The sequence below is a fragment of the Oncorhynchus kisutch genome, linkage group LG17 (genome assembly GCF_002021735.2).
Source record: "Oncorhynchus kisutch isolate 150728-3 linkage group LG17, Okis_V2, whole genome shotgun sequence".
Lineage (NCBI taxonomy): Eukaryota > Metazoa > Chordata > Actinopteri > Salmoniformes > Salmonidae > Oncorhynchus > Oncorhynchus kisutch.
The window spans coordinates 81,792,681-81,814,553 of NC_034190.2; the positions used below are offsets into that span (position 1 = coordinate 81,792,681).

Sequence of the window (21,873 nt, forward strand, 5' to 3'; positions counted from 1 at the left end):
TCTGTATTAAACTCTTTGCTCAGCACAAGAGACCCATTTAAGTTCTGCAGACTCTATTGAGTATGTCCAATAACACATTTGTATTTCATTAAGTGTATTTCTTTAAATATAGCCTACACAAATGTTTTCAACATAACAGTATTTGTGTAAACTTTCAAAAGAAATGCTGACATAAATACACTATGAAAAATTAAGATATGTCAAATTATCCATTTATTTTTTCAAAGGTGGTTTCAGTGCTGTGAAAAACAGTTGTATTGCACTGTAGTGCAATGCAACAAAAAATATATATGATATTCCCAGTTTAGTGTTTATTTGCAAGGGGACTCTTGTGTTGAAAAAAAATCCGCGATCATGCCAGCAAAAGATAATATCCTGCTGCTAGGAGAACAGTAATCAAATTCGGAAGAATCAACGTCATAGGGGCTGGTCGGGGGAGTTGACGGTGACGTGGAGAGGTCTGGCAACGATACAAGTGGGGGCCTCTATTTATTTATGGAAAGAAGATTGACAGAACAGTTGACCACGGAGAGAGATAAATCATTTATCCAATTAAACAACATACCCAAAGGAGTGGATCTGATGTCCTATCCTGCCCTTTTATTAGTCCAGGTTACTGATAAGAAAGAACTGGGTAGGTGGAAATAAGGGTGATAAAACCTTAACATCTACTTTCACTTAGCCAGTGTACTAAGTGAGTACATCAAGATTTTATGCGTTTTTAGATAATTGATGTTAAAAGGTAAAAATACATTTTTTCTTAAATTATAATAATCAAGAAATTATCAAAGTTTGACAACCCTGTTTGAAAACATTTAAATTAAATCAAACTCAACCATTAGCTCTTCCAGTGATGAAGAAAAGGTCAACTCTGAGTGAGCACCTCTGAAATATTTTGCAATTCAGGTCCAAACAGTTATTTTCTAACTACTTCTACCAAGGGCAAATATGTATAGATAGTTTCATTCAAATCAAATCAAAAGGGGGGGTGAGGTCAAAAAGGGATTGAAATGAAATGGAACGACCCAGAGGGGTTAGCAAAAGGTGATCTTGATACATACAGTGATTCAACAAGTGGACAGACCACACAAGGCTAGCTTTAAATCCATAGAGCTGTATGTCTACACCTGGTCACTGAACCTGGTGACCACACTTCAGAGAAATCATATGGCAAGTGCCCAATTCAAAATTCCAATCAAAGTCCCTTACCCTTCAGGCACTAAGAATTGAAAGGACATTTAGCCTGGTAGAACATCAGAATCCCCCTGGTAGAACATCAGAATTTAAAAACCAGTCAAACAACCCCTAGCATGCTGTCCTGTGTGGCGCAGTTGGTAGACCATTGCACTTGCAACTCCAGGAGCGTATGTTCAGTTCCTGCTGGGGCCACCCATTAGAGAATGTGTGCATGCATTACTGTAGGTCACCTTGAAAAACAGCCGCTAAATGGCCTAGAATTATTATAACTAACCCACAGCAGAGGCCATGAGGGTACACACGGGTGACAGCTATTCGCTTTGTCCTTTGTAAAACGGCTAGACTCAGAATGGCAAACAAACAAAACTGCAATGAGTGTAATTGAAATACAATAGTTGCAAAAAAAAAATAACATTGCATAGTTTATTTTTTGGGGCGGCAGGGTAACCTAGTGGTTAGAGCGTTGGACTAGTAACCGGAAGGTTGCAAGTTCAAACCCCTGAGCTGACACGGTACAAATCTGTCGTTCTGCCCCTGAACAGGCAGTTAACCCACTGTTCCCAGGCCGTCATTGAAAATAAGAATTTGTTCTTAACTGACTTGCCTGGTTTAATAAAGGTCAAATGAAAAAAATAATAATAATAATAATTACTATAAAGTTCTAATTTTGTAAACCACACGTCCATGTATCCTCTCCTTGTCTTGGTGGGACTGGAAGCGTCTCGGCAGATGTATCGCCTGAGTTCCGTTTGTTGTGGTGAGAGGTCCGTGTGACGTGCCCCGGAAGAACTCTGGTCCGTTTCCCTGACGGGACCCCAAGCACTATTGGAAATCATTTTGAAATACTTTAGTTCTGCTTGATTGAGCTTGTCTGTTGAACTGGAACCAACGGGAAAAAGCCATCAGACACTCCAGACAGACACTCCAGACAGGCACTCCAGACAGGCACTCCAGACAGACAGACAGGCACTCCAGACAGACAGACAGGCACTCCAGACAGACAGACAGGCACTCCAGACAGACAGACAGGCACTCCAGACAGACAGACAGGCACTCCAGACAGGCAGACAGGCACTCCAGACAGGCAGACAGGCACTCCAGACAGACTAAAGCAAATGTTTGACGTATTTGAGCTGCGTTTGGACCCAGTTCTGGAGGTGTAAAGAGAAAATGGAATATGTCACTGGATAACAAACACACACACACACACACACACACACACACACAAACACACACAATGAACAGACACAGAACTTCTCTGATGACTCTATAGTAATCTGTGTCAGAGGGGACGAAGCTCATCGCAGGGATACAACAGAGGAGTCCTTTGTGAAATGATGCAAGGTCAGCTACCTGCGACAGCCTCAACCCATTCTCTCTCTAGTTTGAAATAGTACATTTCCTGATTGGCCGATTCCTCATGATGACCCCGGTTGGACATGACTCCAACAAGGTCACCAGGAGGGATCAGCCAATGAAGTTAAAAGTCCCACTCACTCGACTATATTTAAAAAAATGGTGGAAGCCCTAAAAATGGTGCTGCCCATACGAATACAGTCTTTTGGCTATTGGAGGCCTCGATCATTCTCTATGAGTGAGATCGCCAACAGCATTTAACGCCTTTAAAAAAAAAACATTAAAAAAAAATAATATATATATATATATATATATATTTAAAAATAAAAAATAAAAAAAATTTAAAAAAAATGCATCGGGACTCTTCCTACATGGCTACAAAACGTGCAGGTGCGTCATGTGGGTGTGTTTTTTCTTGTCATGGTTACATGTTTTGTCCATAGTGATTTAATTGATGATACAGATTGATTAAACTACTTCCTAAAGTACTACTTTACAAGGTATCAAGGTTCATATCCTATGGAGTACAGACAGAAGTCATTCATTCAACCATGTGGTAAATTGGGATGTTTGGCAGTGGAAATCTGCTGATTTAGATTTGTATTTATTTTTTAAACGATCAATCAAATAAAAGTTTACTCTGGGCACAAATATAACTTGTTTGTTGACTTTTCCATAGACGTAGTCGATGTTCACGTTTTTGTTTGCAATAAGCAACATTGCAGAAGTTATTTTTTAAGTGGATCTGTATCGATACAAAGGTCAAATCAAATCAAATTTTATTTGTCACATACAAAGGTCTTCATTATGATCACACACACACACACACACACACACACACACACTACAGTAAACCTTTCACTTTGGGGTTTAATGTTAAATAACAAGAGGTTCTTTGACTTTTGCAATTGAACTAAAAACAGTCATAAGGTAGTTGGTGCAGTAAGGCCAGTATCTGTTCTTTGGCGCCCCCTGCAGGCTAGATAATGAAAATGCCTGTGGAGCTCCCATTTCCTATTAAAATCAGAAGCTTTTAGATAAAGTGGATATTTTTCATTTGGGTGGCCACAGCGGGAATCAAACCTATGATCACAGCAAAAACGACAGAGGTTGACATATCGTCACACAATTCAGTTCCATTTCCACTTGCTTCTGCTACCTTGTTGATACTTTGAGCACCAAATTAAATCATTCAGATAAAAACAATATAAGTCACTTAACAGCCTCAAAATATATACATTTGAAATAAACTTTTATTATATATATATATATATATATATATATAGAACGACCGGTTGCAAGTGAGATGGAAAAAAAAAAACAATCTGCGCCGCATGGGCAAAAGACTGGACACAATGCCGAACTCGGACCACATCTGAAAATTACTCAAAAATGAAGAAAAAAATAATCTCATAATTTGACAATATGCTGTCTATTTGTACCCTCTTGGCATCACGTTGCAGCAGCACGTGTGGATTGGCTTGTCTCCATTATTACATCCCAAATCAGTGCACTATTGACCAGAGCCCTATGGACCCTTGTCAAAAGTAGTTCACTATGTAGGGAATAGGGTGCCATTTGAACCTATGATGTTCCAAATAAAACAATACATTAAACAACATGTATGGATCCCAAAGCAGGAAGAAAAATTCATGGACATGGACAGTGATTGGCTTGGTGGGCAATGAGAAAACATCAGTTGCTGGTACATGCTACAAACGATCACAGCGATGTCATCCTTCAGTTTATATAAAGAGCTCTCCAATGAAATAAAAAAAAAAGTCTTAAATCTGTCACCCCCCCCCCCCCAACATAAAACAGCTAGGCACTTCAAATACTACAGAAAGACTCATCTGCTGCTCTCAGGTTGAGTTAAAGGGACTGGTCATAGAAAATACTTCACATCTTCCTTACCCTGTACGTATTCTATGGACAAGGGGAGGCTCTGTAAACTAACCCAAAGCGTGGATTGCACTAGAATGATTGTGAACTAAACACGTAATTTGGTCGAACTATCCCTTTTAAAAGATCGGGGTAGGGGGGGCGGGGTAAGGGTACGGGGGGAGGGGTAGGGGTAGAGGGGTAATGGTCACCTTGAGATATAAAACAGTGGTAGTAATGGTGGTGCTTCCAGGAGAAATTGCATCCTATCACCTCAACATTAGAGGTCAGTCCTGGTCTGTCCAGCCCACCGGGCCTAGCAGATAGTACTGCAGTATAACACACACTGGGCCAAATCCCCCCTCCACCCCCACTGTAGAGGTCTCACACACACACACACACACACACACACACACACGGCTAAATCTCCCCCCCCCCCCACTGTAGAGGTCTAACACACAGGGCTAAATCCTCCCTCCACCCCCACTGTAGAGGTCACACACACAGGGCTAAATCCCCCACCCCCACTGTAGGTCTAACACACAGGGCTAAATCCCCCCTCCCCCACTGTAGAGGTCTCACACACACACACACACACACAGGGCTAAATCTCCCCCCCCCCCCCCACTGTAGAGGTCTAACACACAGGGCTAAAATCCCCCCTCCAACCCCACTGTAGAGGTCTCACACACACACACACACAGGGCTAAATCTCCCCCCCACTGTAGAGGTCTCTCACACACAGGGCTAAATACACCCCCCCCCCGGCGGAGAGTACACACACAGGGCTAAATCCCCCACCCAAACTGTAGAGGTCTCTCTCACACACACACACACACACACACACACAGGGCTAAATCCCCCTCGGATAGTACACACAGGGCTAAATACACCCCTCCGGCGGAGAGTACACACTTAGGGCTGAACCCCCCCCAGAGAGTACACACACACACACACACAGGACTAAATCCCCTAAGTCTCAACAAGTATATAAAGGAGCACCATCTCACGGTGGTCCTCTGTAGCGCCATTGGTATAGCACGGTGCTTGTAACGACAGGATAATGGGTTCAATTCCCGAATACACCCATACGTAAAATGTATTCACGCATGACTAAGTCCCTTTGGATAAAAGAGTGCTAAACAGCATATTATTATGGGCCGTAGACAAGGGGAATTGTAAAGACATGAGAAATGGCGACACCTTGTGGTCAGAAAGTGTTAGGAAAATTATTATTTAAGAATCTCAGCACTTCAAATTGGGATCATAAAAAATTAAAATTAAAATCTATTCTACAACACAACCGTCCCTCCACCAACGAACTTAGGTTTGATTCCAACACAATATTCCAACTTTTTTTCCCAACAGGACATGTCATACAACCATCAAGTGATTGATTTTTAAAAATCAAAGCCAAAACTGCAAACAAAAAGGAGATAAAAGTAAAATCACAAGGTGTTGCAGTCTGACATAGCGTCAAACTCATTTACACTTTAACACGGACAGACAGGACACCAACTTATGTCTTTACATGGTAGTCCTCAGGAACAGCAGAGCTCTGGATAAAAGACCTGTCTGCATGTCATGTCCGTCACAGCCGTGGATGTCCCAGTATATGATTAAAGTAAGCCATAAAAACTGGATTATAAAACAGGGCCTAAAATGTTGTTTTTGGTCCAGCAGTCATTGTTGAAGGTAGAAACAAAAATCAACCAGCCACTCAAATTCTTTAACCAGCTGAAATATTTTGGCCATAATTACAACAAAAAATGACAATCATGCTTTGTAATATTTCTAAAACAAGAAATGTGTTAGTAAGAAGTACAATTTAATACATTTAAAATTGTGACCTCAGTCTTTTAAATCAAAATATCTGAGACAAAATGCTCAGTTGCCCCTTCAAGAGAGGGAAGTTACCGTGGTAACGGGGCCACTCGCATTCTGTCATGTGTGTGTGTGTGTGTGTGAGAGATATTTGGGCTCTGACTAGGGAGTTTTTGCTATCCATTGAAGCAGCGGACTCAAAACGAACGTTGAAAAACAACCAAGCTTGTGAACAAAACAATTGAAAGAGCCAAGAAACACAAGGACAAAGTCTCACTTTGTAGACTTGAGTAAATTAGACCAACGTTCATGAGCATGAGTCTATCAGCACTTCACTCAGTGAGCTCAGCTCCCCTGTCAGGCGGTGTTGCTGCACCAGGTGGGATATAGAATGTGAGCTCAGCTCCCCTGCTCCAGGTGGGATATAGAATGTGAGCTCAGCTCCCCTGCTCCAGGTGGGATATAGAATGTGAGCTCAGCTCCCCTGTCAGGCGGTGTTGCTGCACCAGGTGGGATATAGAATGTGAGCTCAGCTCCCCTGTCAGGCGGTGTTGCTGCTCCAGGTGGGATATAGAATGTGAGCTCAGCTCCCCTGCTCCAGGTGGGATATAGAATGTGAGCTCAGCTCCCCTGCTCCAGGTGGGATATAGAATGTGAGTTCAGCTCCCCTGCTCCAGGTGGGATATAGAATGTGAGCTCAGCTCCCCTGTCAGGCGGTGTTGCTGCTCCAGGTGGGATATAGAATGTGAGCTCAGCTCCCCTGCTCCAGGTGGGATATAGAATGTGAGCTCAGCTCCCCTGCTCCAGGTGGGATATAGAATGTGAGCTCAGCTCCCCTGCTCCAGGTGGGATATAGAATGTGAGCTCAGCTCCCCTGTCAGGCGGTGTTGCTGCTCCAGGTGGGATATAGAATGTGAGCTCAGCTCCCCTGCTCCAGGTGGGATATAGAATGTGAGCTCAGCTCCCCTGTCAGGCGGTGTTGCTGCTCCAGGTGGGATATAGAATGTGAGCTCAGCTCCCCTGCTCCAGGTGGGATACAGAATGTGAGCTCAGCTCCCCTGCTCCAGGTGGGATACAGAATGTGAGCTCAGCTCCCGTCAGGCGGTGTTGCTGCACCAGGTGGGATATAGAATGTGAGCTCAGCTCCCCTGTCAGGCGGTGTTGCTGCACCAGGTGGGATATAGAATGTGAGCTCAGCTCCCCTGTCAGGCGGTGTTGCTGCACCAGGTGGGATATAGAATGTGAGCTCAGCTCCCCTGCTCCAGGTGGGATATAGAATGTGAGCTCAGCTCCCCTGTCAGGCGGTGTTGCTGCACCAGGTGGGATATAGGATAAGTATAATTAGCAGCTACGAAACAAAACAGAAATACTTTGAAAACAGCTATTGCAGAATTCAGACTATTTTTTTATTTTTATTGGTGAATGTAACGCTGGCACTGTGGAGCCAAAACCGAAATCTTCCCGCAGTTGGCGGGTGTTCGTTGTATGCGCCGATTATTTAAAAAAAATATATTAAAAACTGACCCAACACCAACCACTGTCTCTATAGCTTCTTGAACACGACAAGCATCACACAACAGTGTTCTTCTCACTCTGTGGTGTAATGTGATTAGTAGAAATGAGCCCTGAGGGCTGGGAGGATTATTCATGGAGATGAAACACAGAAGCTGGAGTTATGTTGGGTTGTTAAACTGGTTCGTTTACCCTCAGTGGGAACAATCCCAAAGATGGTGAGCGAGGGTGAGGCGTGCTCTGTGTATCTATTGGTGGAAACAGACGGGGCAGTCAGGGGAGAGAGATGTTGTGAGTGAGTCCCAGACCCAGTCCCTCCCTTGGTCATTGGTAGTTCTTGATCGAGGCCAGTAGAGGTGGGCTGTGGTTCTGAGCCTGTGCTCAGTGTACAACATGAGGGTTGTGAAGGGACAAGGCAGTCCCTAGTGAGGGGACAGGACCGTCCCTTGAGTTGTAATTGGTAGTAGTTGATTAGGGACAGCCCTATGGACAGAGGCCGGCAGTGACACTCAGTGTATATTATGAGAGGGCACAGGGCAGCCCCTTGGTAGTTCTTTATGGAGGCCGGCAGGGACAGCCGAGAGATCGGAGGCATGTTCTGTTGTGCTGAGGGTCCCGAGGTCATTGGTAGAGAAGGTAATTCTTGAGAGAGGCCGGTAGAGGCAGACCATGGATCTCACTCAGTCGTTCTCTGCCTAAAGCTACCCTCACAGAGCGCCGACACAGCTCCAGCAGAGGGAGAGGCTCAGCTGGGGAGAGAGAGAGAGAGATTTAGAGTACAGCAATACTTTCACATTTAGTTTACCTTAAATATCAGAGAGAGACAGAGACACAGAGAGAGACACAGAGAGAGAGAGGGCACATAATCAACCCCCCCCCCATGTCCAATCAGAACTGTCTTGCTGTACAACAAGTTGATGAACATTTACTAGTGTACACAGAGTGAATCGTTCCAGTACAACAACATGTTTTGATAAACATTCTCATTAGAAACCACATTACCCCGAGAGGAGCAGTCATGAGGACCAGTCAGTCCAGTCCAGCGGCAGTCATTTCCACACTTAACAAAACACGATGCTTGACATCTAAACTAGAGAGAATCTAGGAGCCAGAGACGTGTCGACATCTAAACTAGAGAGAATCTAGGAGCCAGAGACGTGTTGTCATCTAAACTAGAGAGACTCTAGGAGCCAGAGACGTGTTTTCATCTAAACTAGAGAGAATCTAGGAGCCAGAGACGTGTTGTCATCTAAACTAGAGAGAATCTAGGAGCCAGAGATTTGCATGGTGAAAACTGCATGCTTCCTTCCACGCTTCTGACATGACATAATTGTGAAAGCAATGCAATGAAAAGCTTCCAGTAGTACACCCTTCTACTCATGTCAGATCAGTGATTATTTTAAGGGATCATTCTCGTGACACCTTACTGCAGACAATGCTACCCAAAGCCCGAGACGAGGCAGCACAGTCAAGCGCGAGACGAGGCAGCACAGTCAAGTTGGTAGAAGAGAAGAAAAAAACAAATGTGATCAACAGGCTTGTTCAGTTATTCATTTACTGTTGTTCTCTGGGGGCATAGGTCAGAGAGATCAAGTGATGTCATCACGATGCCAGTGGCACCTTATCACGTAGTGCCCAACTGTCTGGGATAATAGTTAGGATCAATGGCTCTGTTAGCCTAAGCAGATCTGGGACCAGGCTGTCTTGCTGAATTGGCAAGCTCCAGTTTGAGAGAACAGCACAAACAGATCTGGGACCATGCTAGCCTAACTGCAGTCTGTCAGCCTCTAACCTGATCCCAGATCTGTTTGTGCCGGGTTTGTTTGTTAACTCCTCTGTAAATAGTCACGGCCAGCAAGACAAAATGTGCGAAAATGATCAAATATAAATTAGCGAGAGAGCACAAACTGATCTGGGACCAGCCTAGAACAGACTACATTTAGGCTTTCCTAAATTAGTGTTGGCAAGGCAACAAATACCAACATATACACATTAAAAACAGTAACCATGGGAAATGGCAAGAGAGCACAAACTGATCTGGGAACAGGCAAGAAAGCCTCAGTGCTCTGACGTAACCTCGGTGTGCAGTAATAAAGGCCCAACCTTTGAATGTACCGTTACGCTCAAGTTCATTACATCAATAAAACACGTGTGTACGGCCCAAACAAATGACACCCTATATAGTGCGCTACTTTTGACCAGAGCCCTATCAAAACTATATAAGGGAGTCATTAGGGACGCAAGCCCCCCCCCCCCTCCAAAAAATGTTGTCTATTATGAAGTTATGAATCACATCATGTCTGTACAATGAAAGACCAGACCGAGCTGCTAAGGTTCCCTAGGAGGGGCCTCCCGGGTGGCGCAGAGATCTAAGGCACAGCATCACAGCGCTAGCTGTGCCACCAGAGACTCTGGGTTCGTCGCAGCCGGCCGCAACCGGGAGGTCTATGTGTCGATGCACAATTGACCCAGCGTCATCCGGGTTAGGGAGGGTTTGGACGGTAGGGATGTCCTTGTCTATTCGCGCACTAGCGACTCCTGTAGCGGGCCGGGCGCAGTGCACGCTAACCAGGTCAGCGGTGTTTCCGCCGACACATTGGTGCGGCTGCCTTCCGGGTTGGAAGCGCGCTGTGTTAAGAAGCAGTGCGGCTTGTGTTTCGGAGGACGCATGGCTCTCGAACGTCACCTCACCTGAGTCAGTATCGGAGTTGTAGCGATGAGTCAAGAGAGTAACTACTAACAATTGGATACCACGAAATTGGGGAGAAGGGTTTACATCTATTTATTTTTTAATCCCTAGAAGGAAGTGTTCATGGGATAGCTAGGAACGCGAGCAGTATAGCCCTAACATAGTATATTACCTCAGTATAGCCCTAACGTAGTATATTACCTCAGTATAGCCCTAACGTAGTATATTACCTCAGTATAGCCCTTACATAGTATATTACCTCAGTATAGCCCTAACATAGTATATTACCTCAGTATAGCCCTAACGTAGTATATTACCTCAGTATAGCCCTAACGTAGTATATTACCTCAGTATAGCCCTTACATAGTATATTACCTCAGTATAGCCCTAACATAGTATATTACCTCAGTATAGCCCTAACATAGTATATTACCTCAGTATAGCCCTAACGTTACAGATCAAATGAATTGAGCCAACATTATTCCTTATCCTATCCTTCTTGTGTTGTGCTGAAAGCGCCCTACAGGCCCGTGAGACGTCTATGGCGTTTAGGAAGTCTAAACCAATGTCTCTGGTAGGCCTGCACGAATAATCCAATTCAGATCCAAATTGTGATAATGACATATGTAATATCCATATAGCAAGAGGGAGGCTGCCATTTCCTCCTTCCTGAGATACAACAACAAACTAGACTACGGTACCTCCTCCAATGAGATGCGCTAGACTCATTCACTTTCTACATGCACAAGAAGATGTTGACCAATCACAAGCGGGCTCTCTAACTCTGCATGGCATGTCGGCCAATCGCGCTTCAGCCACCGATGTTAAAAAGGCATTGATTCGTTTTAAGTGTAACACCCCTTTGACAAAACATCCCGTAGACATAGGCAGTGATTTGTATCACGTAGCCAAACACTTTTTTTATTTATTTTTTACCTTTATTTAACAAGAACAAATTCAATGACGGCCTAGTGGGTTAACTGGTCTAGGAACAGTGGGTTAACTGGTCTAGGTTAACTGCCTGTTCAGGGGCAGAACGACAGATTTGTACCTTGTCAGCCCGGGGGTTTGAACTTGCAACCTTCCGGTTACTAGTCCAACACTCTAACCACTAGGCTACCCTGCCGCCCACAAGCAGGCTCTCTAACTCTCCATGGCATGTCGGCCAATCGCGCTTCAGCCACCGATGTGGACTCTGTGGCCTATTTATTGCCTTTACCTCCCTAATCTTCTGCATTTGCACACACTGTATATAGACTTTCATATTGTGTTATTGACTGTATGTTTGTTTATGTGTAACTCTGTGTTTTTGTTTTTTGTCGCACTTTATTACCCCCTTTGCTTTATCTTGGCCAGGTCACAGTTGTAAATGAGAACTTGTTCTCAACTGACCTACCTGGTTAAATAAAAGGTGGGGAAATTATTATCTATTTTTAAGTAAGCATTTCACAGGTCAGGTCTACACCTGTTGTATTCAGCACGTGACAGTCAGTTTCTAGAAGATCATAAACAAGCTGGAAAGGAAATACAAGATTACATCTCGCACAGATTTCTAAAATTGGGTCCTTAATTCATAATCGCAATATCTGGCCAAAGAATTTTGTAATTAGATACTTTGTCCAAAAAGGTGCAACCCTAGTCTCAGAGAAAAAGACAAAAGCCAACCCTGAACCCCTTAAAATATACTTACGATCGAGTCCATTGATGTAGCGGATTCGTATTTCACAGTGCCCCCACACAGCACTGACGACAGGGTACAGTTTCCTCCCCTTGAGTCCTCTGAAAGCCACCCCAAGGTATTGTCCGTCCACTATATAGCTCAGAGTCCCCTCGTCCATGTCCAACACTACCAGGAATGAGTCAGGGACTAGAAACGTGTCATCTGGCTCCAGGAACGCTGGGTACGTCTTACTGGGCTGGTTCTTCCCATCGTGGTGCAGTTTATTACGTCCCAGGTCCCAGCCCCAGGACTCGTGGTTATTACCCACCAGGGTCGTGTAGCCTACAGAATGTAACGGCGCGTCTCCTGTCGCCACGCCGACAATGGCGTGCGTTCCCCGCTGTCTCATGGCCCAGCTGATCTCCCAGACGTGGAGCCCCCGGGTGTAGCCGATACAGGCCCGGATGGCGTCCGTGCTCTGAGCCACGGGGTGCCGATGAAAAACCAGTTTGTTGTCATCCTTGACGAAGATGTTGAGCGATCGGTCGTTGTTGTTCCACGAGTGCTGCATCTGGACCTCCTGTCCAGCAGGGGGCATGTCCAGCAGCAGATCCAGCCTGGAGGGCTTGGCGTGGTCCAGGGCTGCCAACTCCAGCTTCAGAGGCCTGAACGCCGGGTCTCTCATGTCAATAGTCTTTATGCCTCCAGGGATGCTCTGCCCCATGCTCGTCTGGGAAGTTAGAACACAGAGCCCAAGTCCTCCTGCTGAGTCCTCAAAAAATAAATGAAAAAGGGGGGGGCAAATCAAAATCAGCCTGTTTGTCACAGCCAATCAGGAGGCTGGATTGGTGTCCCTGCTCCTGGTTGCCAGTTAACAGGTTCAGGCCAGCTGCTGGTTCAATCCTACCTGTGAAGAGATGGGAAAGGAGAAGAGAGGTAGAACATGAATCATCACACCACAGTACCCTGCTTCCTAATCACTATAATATGGTCCTGTGTGACTCGGTTGGTAAGAGCCTGGACATTCCTTTAGTCAGCACGCTAATTGCATGCTCCCTCAAAACTTGAGACATTCGAGGCGTTGTGTGAAAAAAAAACTGCACATTTTAGTGGTCTTTTATTACCCCCAGCACAAGGTGCACCTGTGTAATGATCATGCTGCTTAATCAGAGCAAGCCTTGAAACGACTTCAGGGACATATTCACAAAGCAAGATTACTGATCCAGGATCAGGTCTCCCCCTCAGCCATATAATTATAATTATTAAAACAAAAGGCTAAAATGGATCCTAAATCAGGACCCGTATCCATAATAAAAGCTTCTCTGAGTAGGAGTGCTGTTCTAGGATCCCGTTTTGCCTTTTTAGTTCATAATGAGTAAGATTGTGTGGTCAGATCCTAGATCTGCACTCCTACTCTGAGAAGCTTCAGTGGCTACGGGACCAGGTGTCATCAACTCATGAGGATACTGGTGTCCACGGAACACATGAAGGCTTTATGAAATCAGGTCTTCAGAATCTTTTTTTGGGGGGGGAAACATTCCATGACAATTATTCCAAGAAATGCTTGAAGAAAAGGTCGAGGGCAACGTCATAGCTCATTGCTGAAAGAAATTCCCCTCCTGGAAAGACATAGTAGGCCTAACTAACTCAATAATGGTGCATAAAAGTACAACTGAGCTCAACGGTCAGCAATTTGAGATGCAAAGAGAATTGATTAGCTGAACCGGATTTAATGTTGTTTTTGCCCCAGCTAAATTTAGGTCCTTAAATTATCAGAAATGACTCAAAACAACTGACACAGCCTTCAAGACTTGGGAAGACTGGGTGTGTAAACAAACTAATATTTGTGGTTTCATATACAGCAAGTGGGAAAAACATAACCTCAATATTTGCAACTGAGGCCCTGCTAGTGTAAACAGACAGAGGGCAAGACAGCTGCTAAGGCCTAGATTTCCATCTCTGCGGTCGGGGGGCCGGCCGTTTACAGTCGTCTGGTCGGGGGCGGCCGCTTACAGTCGTCTGGTCGGGGGACCGGCCGCTTACAGTCGTCTGGTCGGGGGCGGCCGCTTACAGTCGTCTGGTCGGGGGCGGCCGCTTACAGTCGTCTGGTCGGGGGGCCGGCCGCTTACAGTCGTCTGGTCGGGGCCGGCCGCTTACAGTCGTCTGGTCGGGGGGCAGGCCGCTTACAGTCGTCTGGTCGGGGGGCAGGCCGTTTACAGTCGTCTGGTCGGGGCAGGCCGTTTACAGTCGTCTGGTCGGGGGGCCGGACGTTTACAGTCGTCTGGTCGGGGGGCCGGACGTTTACAGTCGTCTGGTCGGGGGGCCGGCCGTTTACAGTCGTCTGGTCGGGGGGCCGGCCGTTTACAGTCGTCTGGTCGGGGCAGGCCGTTTACAGTCGTCTGGTCGGGGCAGGCCGTTTACAGTCGTCTTGTCGGGGCAGGCCGTTTACAGTCGTCTTGTCGGGGCAGGCCGTTTACAGTCGTCTGGTCGGGGCTAGCTGTTCACTATTATACAGTTAACAGGAAAAGCAATCAAAACTGTAAAATATTGTTGTTTTCAAGGGCAGGATAACACAAGGCTACTGGTCTGGCTACACTGACCGGCTACTACTGGACAGCGCTACAACCCTACAGACTTTTCACCAAGTCCTAAGTGAGCTTGACGCACTGCACTTTGAGAAATGCAGTGTTTAGGACTAGATGGACACCATGTTCAGATACAGTAACTCACACAAGCCCTTACTTTATAAAAATCAACGAATAGGAGAATTTCTTGACCAACTCAAATTCTGTAATTGTATGCAATAACAGTTGGCATATAGCTTGGAACACAAACGCATCCATAACTGCCAACTCAAATCCATTTCTATTCAACATCTGTTTTGTTTGTTTGCCCGCGAGTTCAGAACATCTCACAGGAAGTCCTGATGACTCACTTTACTGGAACACCTCAGATGTCATTTCCCCCTCGACAGGTTTGATTTAATCTATTTCTGTCCATGTTGCTAGGAGGTCATGAAGACACACAGGAAACGAATTACACACAGGGAACTGTGGCATCATCACACAGCCAGGGAACTGTGGCCTCACCCCACAGCCAGGGAACTGTAGACACAGGGAACTGTGGCGTCACCACACAGCCAGGGAACTGTGGCATCACCACACAGCCAGGGAACTGTGGCATCACCACACAGCCAGGGAACTGTGGCATCACCACACAGCCAGGGAACTGTGGCATCACCACACAGCCAGGGAACTGTGGCATCACCACACAGCCAGGGAACTGTGGCATCACCACACAGCCAGGGAACTGTGGCATCACCACACAGCCAGGGAACTGTGGCATCACCACACAGCCAGGGAACTGTGGCATCACCACACAGCCAGGGAACTGTGGCATCACCACACAGCCAGGGAACTGTGGCATCACCACACAGCCAGGGAACTGTGGCATCACCACACAGCCAGGGAACTGTGGCATCACCACACAGCCAGGGAACTGTGGCATCACCACACAGCCAGGGAACTGTGGCATCACCACACAGCCAGGGAACTGTGGCATCACCACACAGCCAGGGAACTGTGGCATCACCACACAGCCAGGGAACTGTGGCATCACCACACAGCCAGGGAACTGTGGCATCACCACACAGCCAGGGAACTGTGGCATCACCACACAGCCAGGGAGCTATAGACCGCCAGGGAGCTGTGGCATCACCACACAGCCAGGGAGCTGCAGACGACCAGGGAGCATCAGAAACTGAACTGTGCAAGCTGCTGCTGAGAAGGGAAAGGCCAGACTAATTTAATTGTAGACAAGAGTTCATTGAGAAGTGTTTTGGCTCTTTTTCTAATGCAAGTAAACAACTATTTTAAGTGGGTCATGTCTCCTCAGTGGATGGCCAAAACAGGGAGAATAGCCCTGCAGCGGGTGGCCACATGGCCCAAACGGTAGCCTGTTCCTTACATAGAGACCAATAGAGCACTCTAACAAGTCCTGGTCAAAAGTAGGGCACTAAATAGAGAGGCGTTTACAATCATCACAGCCTGGTTGAATCAATCGTCCCTCAATGCCCGTCCAGCCTTCAGGGCCTCAGGATAGGGAGTATGAAACATATTAAATTTGCAGACTCCGTGCTGGAGACTTAATGTCACCCCCCCTTCGTAGTGCTACTTTTGACCAGAGCCCTATAAAAAGTAGTGCACGATATAGGAAATTTGGGATGCAAACTTAAACCATTCATTCTTCTTCCTCAGAATGAACCAACACCACTGTGCTGAAGTACTGAATTTCAAACCAAAATGCTTAATTCGTGGGATTAAAGTAGAACTACACTGAACTAAAATATATATATTTTTTTTTCATTATAGAACACACATTTTAAATGAGGATTAGTGACAGTTGGTTTTGTACTACCCTTCGATGGTGGTCCACCAATAGCAGAAACTTTTGTAAATTCCTCCATTTTTAGTCTTAAATTGAATAAATACGGATGTTGAAAATGACCCATTTGATTGTTTATTCAACGTGTTCGTACCTATTCATACCATCCATAAATAAATGTGAGGGGATGTGGAGGCTGAGTGCCTTGGTGTAATAATCCTGCAGCTGGGCTAGTTGGGGTTTCTGGACCCCTGGGTTAGTAAGGAGCCGATTGAGATGTGGAGGGGACCAAAGGATTTAGCTGAGCCAAAGGAACACGAGTCTCTCGCATTGACCGAGTCCACATCTCATCTCTCGCGTTGATCAAATCCACATTTAGGCCAAGACACTGTAGATGTCATCGCACTTTTACGCTCCCATCATCCCGTTTCTGAATCCTGGGTTGCTATTAACGCCAATAAGCAGGTTGAACCTGCTGGGGAAGTCCCACATATAGATAGATACATGGGTGTAGAAAGCTGCTTTATTCAACATGGAGCAAGATCTTTGCTACACATTTTCACATTAATATTATAAAATAACATGGAAGAAATATGCGCATTTCCACACCAGAATTGCTTTGTTGCAGGTAAAAGACTGTGTGTGATGACATACTGTACACCAAAACACTTATGCTATGTCCCAAATTTAAAATTAAATAAAACAATGAGTTTCATGCATTTTCCAATCTATCAATAGTTTTGTCACACCAACTCTGGCAATAAAAGTACAACTTGCCCAATCTGGTTCACGCATGCTCTCTAGACAATAGTTTGCTGATAAAGTTACCTGTCCAGTCTACCTGTCCAGTCTAGCCTACCTGTCCTGTCCAGTCTAGCCTACCTGTCCTGTCCAGTCTAGCCTACCTGTCCTGTCCAGTCTAGCCTACCTGTCCAGTCCAGTCTAGCCTACCTGTCCAGTCCAGTCTAGCCTACCTGTCCAGTCTAGCCTACCTGTCCAGTCCAGTCTAGCCTACCTGTCCAGTCCAGTCTAGCCTACCTGTCCAGTCCACCAGTCCAGTCCAGCCTACCAGTCCAGTCCAGCCTACCAGTCCAGTCCAGCCTACCAGTCCAGTCCAGCCTACCTGTCCTGTCCAGTCTAGCCTACCTGTCCAGTCCAGTCTAGCCTACCTGTCCAGTCCAGTCTAGCCTACCTGTCCAGTCCAGCCTAGCCTACCTGTCCAGTCCAGCCTACCAGTCCAGTCCAGCCTACCAGTCCAGTCCAGCCCACCAGTCCAGTCCAGCCTACCAGTCCAGTCCAGTCCAGCCTACCAGTCCAGTCCAGTCCAGCCTACCAGTCCAGTCCAGCCTACCAGTCCAGTCCAGCCTACCAGTCCAGTCCAGCCTACCAGTCCAGTCCAGTCCAGCCTACCAGTCCAGCCTACCAGTCCAGTCCAGCCTACCAGTCCAGTCTACCAGTCCAGTCCAGCCTACCAGTCCAGTCCACCAGTCCAGTCCACCAGTCCAGTCCACCAGTCCAGTCCACCAGTCCAGTCCACCAGTCCAGTCCACCAGTCCAGTCTACATTTCATGATGAGATGGATTAGAGCAAGAACATTGTTATGTTAATTGGCAGCTAAGCACCAATCATGTCACTAGCATACAAATGAAGACCCTTGACTTTATTGGAAAAGAGCATCAAGCTCATCACTGTGCACTTTCACCACCCTGTAGCCTAAACCGTGCATGCTTTTTCAAATTGACAGTGGGAGGACCACACAACATAGCAATGCATGACTGCAAATTTAACTCAAAATGGTGGTGCCACTGTCAAACAAACAAATTGTCAACATTTATAAAATTGTTGCTTTTTAATTTAGTACAAAATAACTTAACTCGCATAAGAACTGGATGGAAACATGCACTGTTAAAAAAAACTAGTTTTAAATTGTAATTTTCTGTAAAAAAAAATTCAGCATGCTACCATAAATTCTAAAGAAACTTTGTTTAACAGAACAGAACAATACCGTGAACTTTACAGTAATGTACTGTTAAACCAACGTTTCTTTGGAATTCCTGGTAACATACTGTACTAATTATTACAGTAATCTCCAGGTAATTGGCTGCCTGTAAATTACCGTAAACACATGTGTTTTACAGTGTGGTTTATAACTATGATTTTAAAAAGAGATTACGTTTTACAAATCGAAGTTCATTACATTCAAACACGAGTTAAATTCTTAGTGAGGCAGTAGCCAGAATCCGACTAGATGTTCATCACATTCTGTAGTTGGAACAAGGATAAATCACCGAGCTCTGAGCCGGCGAGAGATATGGCTCTGAAAACGTACCTCAATCCAGGGATGGGATATGGCAGTGTAATCCTAATTATCCCATTAACCCAACTAGCAAATCGAGAAGATTTCAAATACTCCTAGTTTTCAAATGACTGATAGTTTGTCAGTATGCTAGGCTATCTAATGTTATTGCAGCCCATTGGGATTCGACAACACTTCCGGTTGCTTCTCACCTCAACACTAAGCGTCACATTTTCATGGAATTCAATGGGCTGTTATACCATTAGCTAACCTAGTATGTAGAGGACAAAACTAGCAGTATTTCAATCTTCTCAGTTGTCATTTGGGATAATTAGAGTATACTGCCATCCCAGGATTGAGATAGGTTTTCCAAGCCATATCTCACACCGGCAGAACGCTGTCCTGATTTGAGAATAATGAACGTCTAGTGAGATTCCGGTGATGTCCGTCTGCTCCTAGCTAGTAGTTATTCCGTAACATTCACTCAAAACTGGAAGTAAACTTTGACACTGCGCCACTTGAGTTCCATGCAAGAACGTCTCTAACACCAAGCAAGGTGAAGGTACTTCACAGTGACTTTGTAGCTCTAACAGAAGAAGTGTGTCAACAACAACAACAAAAAGAGTAGATTCATTGTTGAAAATAAATTAATACAATTGACTCCATGGCATTTGATACTTGTTAAGTTATCAACTGCTCTCATGACATGTTTTGTTGTTTGCGACTAAAAACATTGAATGTCAATTAGCGATCTAGACATGAAAACATAGCATAAGTAAAACCGAAAACAAAACCTCTAAAAAAAACTAAATAAAACTCACCTTTGCTTGGTAACTTTTTTTTTTTTTTTTTTTTTTTCAACCAATAGAACCTACAGAGGATTTGAAAAACGAGGTTTTGAGATTGAAACAAAACTCCTAAACGATACCATTGCTGTTCGTTTTATCCTCTGCAGTCCTCGCACCCCTTTCCCATTTTGGGTTGGACATGAATTATGTAAAACGATGGCTGTCCTAACCGGTCACGTGGTCCAATAGCGCCCAGATGCCTTGCTGGGGTAAATTCATTAGGAACCAAACGGGGAGGAACTACCCGGATTTGTCTCACAACAAACGCTCGCTTTCGCAGCAAAACCTTTTCTTACGGTTTGGAGGGAATCAGCCAATTAAATTGGAAATCCCACCCAGTTTACGACATTAAAATGGTGGATGCCCTCAATAGAGCCCCACAGTGGAGGTGTCATAATACCCATAAAACCTAGTGGTCAAACAGGGAGATTCCAATCGTTTTTCCACCATTCATTTTTCCCATGGGGGATTTTAGAAACACTTAAAATAAGGGCTGTGTTTTGTGTAGGCTTTACGTGACGTTTTGATAACCATGTAAATCTCTCTCAGACAAGGTGTCTTGTCAATATATTTGGCTATATTTACCCCCAACAAATGAAATGTTAATATGCTGCTAATGTGGCTATCATAAAGAACTAGAAATGCCAGGATGATCTGAACGAGACTGCCAACTCGAGGCAAAGGTAAGAATCTCTGGAATAACTATCTAATGTTAGCTAAATCTAGTAATTAATAAATTGACAACATTTCATTAGCAGAGGTGCCAGCTGGAGATTGGGTGCAGGATATTGCAGGGATTTGTAATCTTGCATGATGTCTACTTTGATGCTAATTAACCATTTTGAATCTGAGAGTAAATAGAGCCGATTTATATTGATAGAAGTCACCTTGTCCGAGAGAGATTTACGCCGTTATCAAAACATCACGTCAGGGTAAAGCCTACACGAAAACACAGACCTTATTTTAAGTGTTTCTAAAATCCCCTATGGGAAAAATGTATGGTGGAAAAATGATAACCATTTCCCTGTTTGACCATTAGGTTTTAGGGGCATTATGACTCATACAGTGGTGCTGCTCATGACTCATACAGTTGTACTCTATGGTGCTACCCATGCTAATATGGCCTATTGGCCAACAAGAGGCCTCTATCATTCTCCAGCGTCAAGCTCATTCCACTGAGCACTGAGTGTCTGCAGGCTTCCTGCTCATCCCTTGTACTTGATTGACGAGTTAAGGTCACTAATTAGTAAATAACTACCCTCACCTGGTTGTCTAGGTCTTAATTGAAAGGGATAACAAAACCAGCAGACACTTGGCCCTCTATGGAAGGAGTTGGACACCGGTGCTTGAGTCTCCCTACTGAGCAACTCGCCATTGAAAAGTTAATGGGTCTACAGGAAAGAATCTCGATCGTATACTCCTCATGTCCTCTCCCCTCTCCTCCTACTCAAAACCCATTGGAAGAGGAGGTCAGAGGGGAGGGACATCTGACTTTATCATCCAATGTGTTTTGAGAAGGACGCGAGTGAGGATGCAATAGAGATTCTCCCCAGGACTTCACGGCCCGAAACATTGCAAGGAATACTGTCCAAAGATACTCTTCCCTCTTAGGCCCCAGAGCCTGTAGGGATCGGAGTTGAGTTAGTTTGGACTGTGGAATTAACTCACTGTGGTGTTAGTTTGGACTGTGTAATTAACTACCTGCGGTGTTAGTTTAGACTGAGTAATTAACTCCCTGTGGTGTTAGTTTGTGAAAATAAGATGTGCAAGGAGCCCTGACTTATTACATGTCATCCTGGGTCCTGTGCTGTCCCAGTCATGTTATAACCCTATTGATATGGTATATGAACACGACACTTCACAAAGACCCCACTAACTGTTTCAAGGTATTCCTTCTTTCAAGGTATTCCTTCCTACTTACATTATGCTAGCTTTCTATTTGATTCAGATGTACTGTGTTGCACCGGTGACTTCACTGTAAATATGTATGTATTAGTTGATATGATACACTCTACTGCCATCTAGTGACTTCAATGCACACAGTTCTGAGATTATACCTTAGTTTGTGTTAAGAGACACTTTTTTAATTCAAAGTGACTGACTTGGAATCCTGTGCACATAATAAGAGACAGACACAGAAAAGTCACTTAACGTGATCATGATTTATAAAAGTATAAAATCCCAATGTTCTGCTATTATTCTGCAATAGCTCACTCAGTTACGTCTT

The 21,873-nt window shown here is 45.0% G+C and overlaps 2 protein-coding genes across 2 annotated transcripts; one reads left to right on the forward strand and one right to left on the reverse strand.

Annotated features, from left to right (window-relative positions):
• Positions 1 to 3,405: 3,405 nt before the first annotated feature.
• spsb1 (splA/ryanodine receptor domain and SOCS box containing 1) lies at positions 3,406 to 19,937 on the reverse strand. Its single transcript, XM_020507035.2, has 3 exons — positions 19,620 to 19,937; positions 12,150 to 13,026; positions 3,406 to 8,519 (listed from the first exon to the last, which is right to left on the reverse strand). The coding sequence occupies exons 2-3, from the start codon at positions 12,841 to 12,843 to the stop codon at positions 8,392 to 8,394; spliced, it is 822 nt and encodes a 273-aa protein (XP_020362624.1). The 5' UTR covers positions 12,844 to 13,026; positions 19,620 to 19,937; the 3' UTR covers positions 3,406 to 8,391.
• Positions 15,118 to 15,882, forward strand: LOC116354370 (MARCO-like protein). Its single transcript, XM_031793353.1, has one exon. It carries the CDS (start codon positions 15,118 to 15,120, stop codon positions 15,880 to 15,882), a length of 765 nt encoding a protein of 254 aa, XP_031649213.1.
• Positions 19,938 to 21,873: the final 1,936 nt, after the last annotated feature.

What these genes read in the sequence shown, in the direction of transcription:
- spsb1 (XM_020507035.2), bottom strand. Translation starts at nt 12,843, where the DNA reads ATGGGGCAGAGCATCCCTGGAGGCATAAAGACTATTGACATGAGAGAC. An exon ending in CTACATCAATGGACTCGATC is followed by an intron (nt 8,520 to 12,149) that starts GTAAGTATATTT and finishes CTCTCTCCCCAG; the next exon opens with CTGAGCCTCTCCCTCTGCTG.
- LOC116354370 (XM_031793353.1), top strand. Translation starts at nt 15,118, where the DNA reads ATGTTGCTAGGAGGTCATGAAGACACACAGGAAACGAATTACACACAG.